At 38.9% G+C, this 8,975-nt stretch overlaps 1 protein-coding gene across 1 annotated transcript in view; it reads left to right on the forward strand.

Moving 5' to 3' along the window:
* The window catches only part of Luzp4 (leucine zipper protein 4), a 32,354-nt gene extending 24,483 nt beyond the window's left edge, over positions 1 to 7,871 (forward strand). Inside the window, exons 7-8 of the mRNA XM_059250922.1 lie at positions 2,085 to 2,205; positions 7,229 to 7,871. Of these exons, the coding sequence (XP_059106905.1) occupies positions 2,085 to 2,205; positions 7,229 to 7,327 (220 nt within the window). The 3' untranslated portion in view covers positions 7,328 to 7,871. The remainder of the gene's footprint in view (positions 1 to 2,084; positions 2,206 to 7,228) is intronic.
* Positions 7,872 to 8,975: the final 1,104 nt, after the last annotated feature.

Raw genomic sequence — 8,975 nt, forward strand, 5'->3', positions numbered from 1 at the left:
CCTGGAATTATATAGCCATGAGTTTGATGCCTAACACTGTGAAAGGAAGGAAGGGAGGCAAGGAAGGAGGGAGAGAGAGATGTACAAAGGAAGGGAGGAAGGAAACTATTACGTATCTAATTATTCATTGAACTCTAATTTTCCCCCCAAAACAGTGTTTGGTCCACTTAAAGCCTAATAGGAACAATATAACGAGACAAAAAGTTGTTATAGAAAGCGCCTTGTTTATATAGAACTACTGACTATAAATTCTCAAGTAATAATATCAAGACAACTACACAGCCTTTAGACATTGGTTGTGTTATGGTAAAGTGCAAGTACATATGATTAACATCTTCCCTGATACTACTCTTGCTGCCTATTAAAAATTTCTCCTTGGACTGGGGGTGTAGTCCAGTTGGTAGACTGCTTGTCTAACATGTATGATTCATTGTCTAACATGTCTTGATTCATTCTGCAGAAGGGCATAATGCAGGTTTATTGGCCGATGTCTGTACTCCCAACACTCAGGAGGTAGAGGCAAGAGTTTCCAAAGTTCAAGGTCAACTTCAACTAATGAAATTGAAGTCAGCCTAGGATACAGGAGATGCTGTCTCAAAAAAATTTCTTTTTTTCTGTGCTGTTTACTGACACAAAGAGCTACTGTAAGGGGAAACACAAACCTGATCCACTAGCAGCCATCCATGAGGCCCTTTATGGAATATACCTTTGCAACATGGTACAACAAATGTCACAGGAATCTAAGCTGGCTTTCGTATTAACTTCTATATAACCAGGCTGCCCTTAAACTCAAGATCTCTTGCCTCAAATTCTTGATTTGGGGGATTCTAGGTATGTGCTACCACATTGTTTTCCATTATTTTTCTTTCTTGAGTGGGCTTAATGCCATGGGGTGGCTTCCATTTTTTTTTTTAATATAACCAGACTGCCCTTAAACTTGAGATCCTCCTGTTTCAATCTCCTGGTTTGGGGGATTCTAGATTTGTGCAACCACTTTAACTTTCATTCACTTTTTCATTTGGGGTTTTTATGGTGCAAAGAACGGAACTCGGGACTTCACACAGGCTAATGAAGTTTTCTGCAACACTGTTCTGCAACCTTAGCCCTCCAGCTAACATTTTTGTAACTTTTTTATTTTTGTTTAAATGTAAGGACCATTTTATGAGTTAGAAAAAAGACCCAGTGACAGGGCAGACAAGTTGTAAATCTCACCAGCTGCCAGGAGGAGGGAGATGGAGATGAAGAGAAGAGGAAGCTGTATCTTGTGACATAAGGTCCAAGAAAGCACACATATTCATTAGCTTCGTGGGAAAGAGTAGGATTCAGACTGTCCGAACAGGCTTAGGATTTTAGCCAATATCTGAAAGTGATAGAAACAGGGAAAGGGAATGTTACACTTTTAAAGTTGGGACTCACAGGTAGGTAGGCTTAGTGGTACAGATATCAAGCAGCTGCTTTCTTTGGATTTTTTGAGACACTCTCATACAGCCAAGGCTGGCCTCAAATTCTCATGTTGCCAAGGATGTTCATGAACTCCTGATCATTTTGCCTCTACCTACTGATTATAGGCACAGCTTCTAAAAATTTTACTGAGCTACAGGTTTTATATTATGTAGTTAAACTACACAGTTCTTTGCCTTTTAGTTGACTAAGAGATGTGCAGTCCTCGTCATAGTCTGATTTTAGAACATTTTCACCATCATTCCCCAAAATTTTATACTCTGAGTCATTCTTCATTCAGACCATTCCTTCCCCATGTTCTCCCATCCTTGTCAGTCCAAGGCAATCACAAATCCATTTTCTTCCTATGGAAGTTGTGGTTACTTTTGTTCCAAATATACTATAATTAAAGAAGAGTAAAACTGGATTCTTATCTAGCAGGTGAAAACTCATCTAAAGATGTGAAGGAAATTACTAATAATAATACCTACGCTTAAGAGTATAGTTCAGTGGTAAAACACATACCTTCTTCTTTTAAACCTCTAGAAATGAGATCTACAGATACTAAGTTGAAGGCCCCAAACTTGTTCATCTGATAAGTGGCTACTATATCTACTTACTTATTATTATGCTTTAATTGACAGTTTATGGAGACCCGAAGTTGATGCAGAATTCCAGAATGGTAGATACACTACAATTAAGACTATTACACGTTTTCCAAAAGGAGTAAGACTGAACTTCAATATCGCAGCACGGACTAATCGGGTACTTATGATAGACTTGCCCAATTGTTTGCTCACCAGATGTTAAGAAAGCCATGTTTATTTTAGGTCAACTTGAAATATATAAGATTATCTTTTACATATAGGAAAAATGTGAATCTCTTAATACACAGAAATACTTCCTGTCCTCTGCTTTTGGGAAAGACAGAAAAGTTGGGAAAATAGCTAAATAAGCCAACCTCAGTTATTTATTTTTATGTGTATTTATGTCTTGTCTGCCTGCCTGCCCCCCACCCCCTACCGCACGTGTGTGTGTGTGTGTGTGCGTGCGTGCGTGCGTGTGTGCGTGTGTGTGTGTGTGTGTGTGTGTGTGTGTGTGTGTGTGTGTGTGTAGGGCAGATAAGTGGTGCCTGATCTTCTGGAGCTGGAGCTACATGCACTAGTGAGTCACCTGATATGGATGTTGAGAAATAAGTTCAGGTCCTAACTGTTGAGCCATCTCTCCAGACTTTCAAACAAACCTCAGTCATAGCATGGAATAGCCCACACTCCTATACACTTAGTCCTGTAGCTGCATTAAGGCTCAATACAATTCTCATAAAGGAAACATCCATGTTTATCAGACTATGTAGTAAAGAAAAAAACAAACTAATAGATGTCTAAAGACTTTTATAAGGGACTGAAATTAAATAATTTTCTGCCATTCTTCACTTAGCAATGAGATGAAATAATCAAAGTACATTATTCCATCTGTGTTCTGATTATATTATTCATAGAAGTATGTAACTCATAAATAAGGCATGGTAGTGTGGTATTCAAGAGATCAAGGACATCCTGAACTACATATCAAGACTGTCTTAGAAAAACAAAAGAAAAGAAAAAGGGTGTGTGTGTGTGTTTCATAAGTGCAAAACAGAAAACACACAAACTATCTCTATCTCAGAACAACAATAACCCTGTTTCTGAATTAGGTTTAGGGATAATATTGAAAAGAGTATGTCTGAAAAATGAAGAAAGAGACTTGGACTTTGTGGCCATGTATATAAGATGAAACTGGAATTACGTCTGACTTGGCAATATTTGAGGTACTCTAGTCAGCTGTAGACCAGTAAGAACAATAGGAAGTTGCTTGTACCTAGGACTGCTCTCACAGAATAGATTTCAAACCCTGGACAGACATTTGAATTCCAGCATATAGAAATAAGCCTGCCCTTCATTCGGCTATGAAAACGTATTGCTACTTGGTCTGTGGTATGCTCTTCCATACTCTTCCATTAAAGCTCTTTGATTCTGCTGTTCAGCATGGATGGTCTGAATAGAAACCTCAGGTGTAGACCAAGCATCAGACACACTACACATGATTCTAATCTCAAGGAGAGCTCATGCACATTCTTCAAACACAGAGAGATTTCATACCCCTCTCAGAGTCTTCTCAACCCTAGGCTAATGCTTGTAGCTGGAATTTTCCTGTGTACACCCAGCTCCTGCAGCCGCTCAGACCCAGGTAAACCCACACAGACTTATATTACTTATAAACTGTATGGCCATGGCATGCTTCTTGCTATCTAGATCTTATATCTTAAATGAACCCATTTCTATTAATCTATAAGTTGCCATGTGGCTTGTGGCTTACCAGTACTTTTACATCTTGCTTCCTCTGTGTCTGGCTAGCAACTCCTGACTCAGCCTTCCTGTTCCCAAAATTCTCCTCTCTCTGTCCTGCCTATACTTCCTGCCTGACTACTGGCCAATCAGTACTATTTATTAACCAATCAGAGCAACACATACACAGCATATAGAGTGATACCCACAGCACTTCCCCTTTTTTTCAAAAGGAAAGTTTTAACTTGAACATAGTAAAATTGCATAACAAAACAATTATCAAGAAAAAATTACAGTTACAATATCTAGTCTATTTGTATTTGGCAAAATTAAAGAAGATATCCTGTCCTATATTTGTGAGTATAAAGTTTCATAGCTAACTTATCTTTTACCATAACTAAGGAGATTATAACTATCTAGTCTTCAACTACATCAAAGGTCTCAGAAGGATATAATATCACCTGAGAAACGGTAGAAGGACACAAGCAACTTTCAGGAGTCTTGTAAGAATAGACAGAGACAGCTGGCAGCCTGGACAGTCATCCAAAGTTCCTCTGTAAAGTTGGGGCATCTGTCTTTAGCCCACAGGCCTCGAGTCTCTCAATCACTTCTCTGTGTCCTGTAGAGTGTCTGGTAGTTTTCTCTGCGAAGCAGGAACCTAAAGGACCATTTTGCCAAGCAAAGTTCAGTGGTCACCTTCCTATGAGTCCTGCATGTCTAGTCAATCAAGCAGTCCAGGCAAGAACAGTTTCTTGCCGAATGGCTATTTTTGCCAAGAAGAAGATAAACTCCATATAGAATGTTTTCTATGTCCATCCTCCACTCTGAAGTAAATCAGTGCTGCCAGGAACAGACATGTCTCATTGTCCAGAAAGTCTAAATTTTAAAACATTTTAAATGCCATATTCTGTAGGTCTTTGAAGTATTTGAAGATTACCTATCTATCTGAAATATATCTATGTATACCTAGAAGACTTAACATGACTATAATTTTGACTATCATAGAAGACTAATTATTAATCTGTATTTTTTAATTATCCATTACAATCTAGATGAGGAACATAAACATAACTCAAATGAGAGTAGAAATATATATACAGTATAACAAAATTGTTTAAACTTGTATCAATAAACTAAAATCCATAGCAATGTAAAACATTTCTAAAGAAGTTGTTGCTCTTTAAAAATAGGTTCATTAATCTACCCTTTTATCCTATCATATGTATGCTATCCCCTTTTCTTCTTTAGAAAGAGATTGCATTTATAATCAACCTGCTTTAATAAAAATAATTGGTTTTTCTCTGCCCCACACCAGAGAGCTCTTCTGATATAGGACAGAATAATCTCTCAACCTTTTTTTTTTTTTAGCAATATGCTTGGGTTTAGAGAAGGAGTGAGCCAATTCCATCTCCAAAGCCAACTTGGTATATTTGGGAATTGGGGCATAGCTTCTCATACTACTTCCTGCTGGATGGGGGTGCTGTATTCTTATGGGGACATAAAGAAAATTTTAGGATTATGAAGTAGTCCCTGAGGCTGTATTGTCTGAGCCAGTTGCCTTGAAACCATTCTGGATGTTGGATCATCTGGGCCATGGTGTCATCGGAGACCTTTCAGGGGGTCTTGGCTGGTCAAACCTGACGTATCTTAATCTGGAACAAATCCATAGCCTGTTGCTTTCTGTAGAAACAAAAGCGGAGCCTCCTTTCCAAAGCAACATATCCTTATATCCAAATTGTGAAGTTAAGGTACCTTTAAAATATACATATTGGTTTAACTGAGCAGCCTTTACAATCAAATGTCTTTCTGCAGTTAAAAATCCCAAAGACAACACAATCTAGATTCTCTGTGTGATATCCATCTTTACATGGCTTATTTTTTATATTACTTTCTCTTTAAAGACTTTATTTTTAAAAACTATTTCTTTATATAACTACATATATTTCTTTGTCTTTCTTCCAAGCCTATGTACATTTTTACATACAATATAAACCATTTAGAGGTTTATCCCATCTGAATCTGTCTTGTTGTGAATCTATTGCTTTAAACTGCAGTATTTCTGCCCACCTCAGCTTCCCAACATGGCGATGGTATGTTTACCACCAGCTCTGGGTCTGGAAGCCATGTGTACCATCAACTCTCAGAAGCAGTTCGTCTATGCTTTTATCAAAGCAGCGTGTAGCCCAGAAACCTGTTTTTTTTTTTTTAGTAGCAAAAGCTATATTCACCATGCACCATGTTGTGCAGCTTGTATAAACCTCTGTGTAACTTGGTAAGAATGTGCCATGGTGTAGCTTTAGTCTGCATGTTGCAAACCCACCATAGAGTAGCTCAAGCCCGCATGTTGCAGCATCTCGCCAACCACATGAGATATGAAGCAGGAACCTGTTTTTGGCTGCATTTAGAATTGGTTATTAAGTATTCCCAGGTTTAAGGTGGAAACTCGAGCCATTGGGTGCCATTTGTAGCTGGAGTTTTCCTGTGTCTACCTGGCTCCTGCAGCTGCTCAGAACCAGGTATATACACAGAGACTTATATTACTTATAAACTGTATGGCCGTGGCAGGCTTCTTGCTATCTAGTTCTTATATCTTAAATGAACCCATTTCTATTAATCTATACTTTGCCGTGTGGTTTGTGGCTTACTGGTACTTTTACATCTTGCTTCCTCTGTGTCTGGCTGGCAACTCCTGACTCAGCCTTCCTGTTCCCAGAATTCTCCTCTCTCTTTATCCCACCTATACTTCCTGCCTGGCTACTGGCCAATCAGCAATTCATTTATTAATCAAAGCAACACATACACAGCATACAGAGTGATATCCACAGCAGCTTCTTTGCCCTTTGACATTTTTCTGGTACAGAGAATTGAGGTACCAAGGGCTTGACACATACGAGGCAAGAATTCTATCATTGAACCATATACCCTGTCCTCTCACTACTCTAATGTCTCAGTGTGTAGACCAGATTAACCTGGAACTCACTATGTAGATTTGGCTGGCCTTGAATACATAGGAATCTGCTTACTCTGGCTTTCCTGAGTGCTAAGATCAAAATCATGTGTCACTATGCCTGGAAGCATTTTTTTATTTCAAGGTAGAGTCTCACTAAATTGCCCAAGCTGACCTTGAACTCTCACTGTAGCCCAAACAGACTTCTAACTTCCAATCCTGCTGCATTCACCTTCCATGTTGCTGGAGCTGTTGGCATGTACCAACAGTCCTAGATGCCTACGTTTGTCTCTCTGTCTTTCTCTCTCTGTCGATCTGTCTCACAAGTAGCCTAGACTGACTTCTAACTCAGTATTGTAGCTGAGGATAACCTTGAATTTCTGGCCTTCCTGCCTCCAAGGGCTGGCATTACAGGTGTGTGCCACCACAACTGGCTCCCTAGTCTAATAACTAAATTCAAGAGTATTTTATTAAACTGCTAAGCTCCCAAACTTAAAGCTTTTTGTCTCCTTCACAGACTAATCTGTCCCTCCACACTAGATTCACCATCCTGAGGACTTTGAGACGTGCCAGAATGAACAATATGAACAATAGACCCAGAAGACAGGAAGACTGAACTGTCATTTACTATCAAGGGTTTGCTGATAATTGCACTGAACCATACTTAGGAGCATAAATATATTCTTAGAATGTTGAACTTTGGACTGTTCTTATTAAAGTAGGTATTCAGTAGGTTTTGATGTCAAGATTTGGTTGATACTAAGCAATTGGAAGAAAAACTGTTTAGCGCTGTTTGCATAAATGAACAAGGAGATGAGCGAGAAGAAAGCTGGCTTAAGTGGGGTTATTTTAGGAAAACAGCTATTTTTAGAAATATATGTTATGTTTTCAATGTTAGAGAAAACTGTAATTTACTGTAGTCCTTAAGCTCTGGAACCTGTACAACTGATAAAGTTCTGTCCACAAAAATCAATCCCTGTGAGTGACTTTAACAATTGTTAAAATAGTAAACTTTTATACTTTTACATTTTATAGAAATTTATAGTGTAACAAGATGAAACTTACTCTTTTACTTTTGTAAGAATTCTAAATGTAGTGTCTTTTGTTGTTGGTTTTGTAAACACATGACAAATAATAAAGAGTTTGAGCATTGTTATTTATTTATTTATTTATTTATTTATTCATTTATTTCAGTGCTAGGACTAGAGTCCAGGGCCTTGGGAGTGTGAGAAAGCTCAGCAGGTAAAGGCACTTGCCAACAAGGCTGATCCACCTGAGATCATTCCCTGGTCTTAAGTAGTAGAAAGAGAGAACTGACTCATAAAAGTTTTATCTAACCTCTTCTACATGTATGTACACACACACACACACACACACACACACACGTGCGCATGCACACACACAACTAAAAAATATAATAAAATAAGAGCCCAGGTCCTTAAGCATAGTAGGCAATGATCTACTACCATATTATCTCCCCAGCTCAAATAATATTTAAATATAAATGTGATACTTTTCTTGACCATTGATACTTAGAGTCCAAAATAATAATGATCCGAATATGGTGAATCATCAAAGTATGACTTGTACCTCAGCCCCTGTATCCATCTAAGCTTACAGATACACATTCCGCAAAGTGATACTGTAATTATGTGGTATTTCTGGATAAAGCTAGTGTGATGTTTAATCTCATTTGTCAACTTGATGAGGTCTAGAATCAGTTGGAAGAGAGCCTCTGAGTATGCCTGTGGGAAATATCATGATTAGATTAATTGAGGTAGGGAAACCCACCCACTGTGGGTGGCACCATTCCCTGGGCTTTGGTTTTACTGTGTGAAAAGTAGAAAGAGCTGAAAACGAGCATTCACAGCTGCCTCAAGCATTCATAGAAGCCTCACTGTTGCCCTCATGTACTCATAGCAGCTGTTGATGCCTGCGCAAGACCTAAAGCTAGTCAGCATTTCATCGTGGAGGGGTTGAAGGGCTCCTGAGCTCTAAATCCTAGCTGAAGAGCTATTGTCAGTTGTGTTCTGGAGAAAGAAGAGTCCGATTTCTTTAAGGGCGTGGACCCTGGTAGATTGAACATGTTCTTGACAAAGGTCCCACACCTTTGAGTATATTACCACAAATAGGAGTCCATTGATGGGCTTTTCCCCCCCTGAGACAAGGTTTCTCCGTATAGCCTTAGCTGTCCTGGAACTCACTCTGTAGACAAGGCATGCCTCTGCCTCCTGAGTGCTGTTATTAAAGGTGTGTGCCACTTC

The sequence above is a fragment of the Peromyscus eremicus genome, chromosome X (genome assembly GCF_949786415.1).
Source record: "Peromyscus eremicus chromosome X, PerEre_H2_v1, whole genome shotgun sequence".
Lineage (NCBI taxonomy): Eukaryota > Metazoa > Chordata > Mammalia > Rodentia > Cricetidae > Peromyscus > Peromyscus eremicus.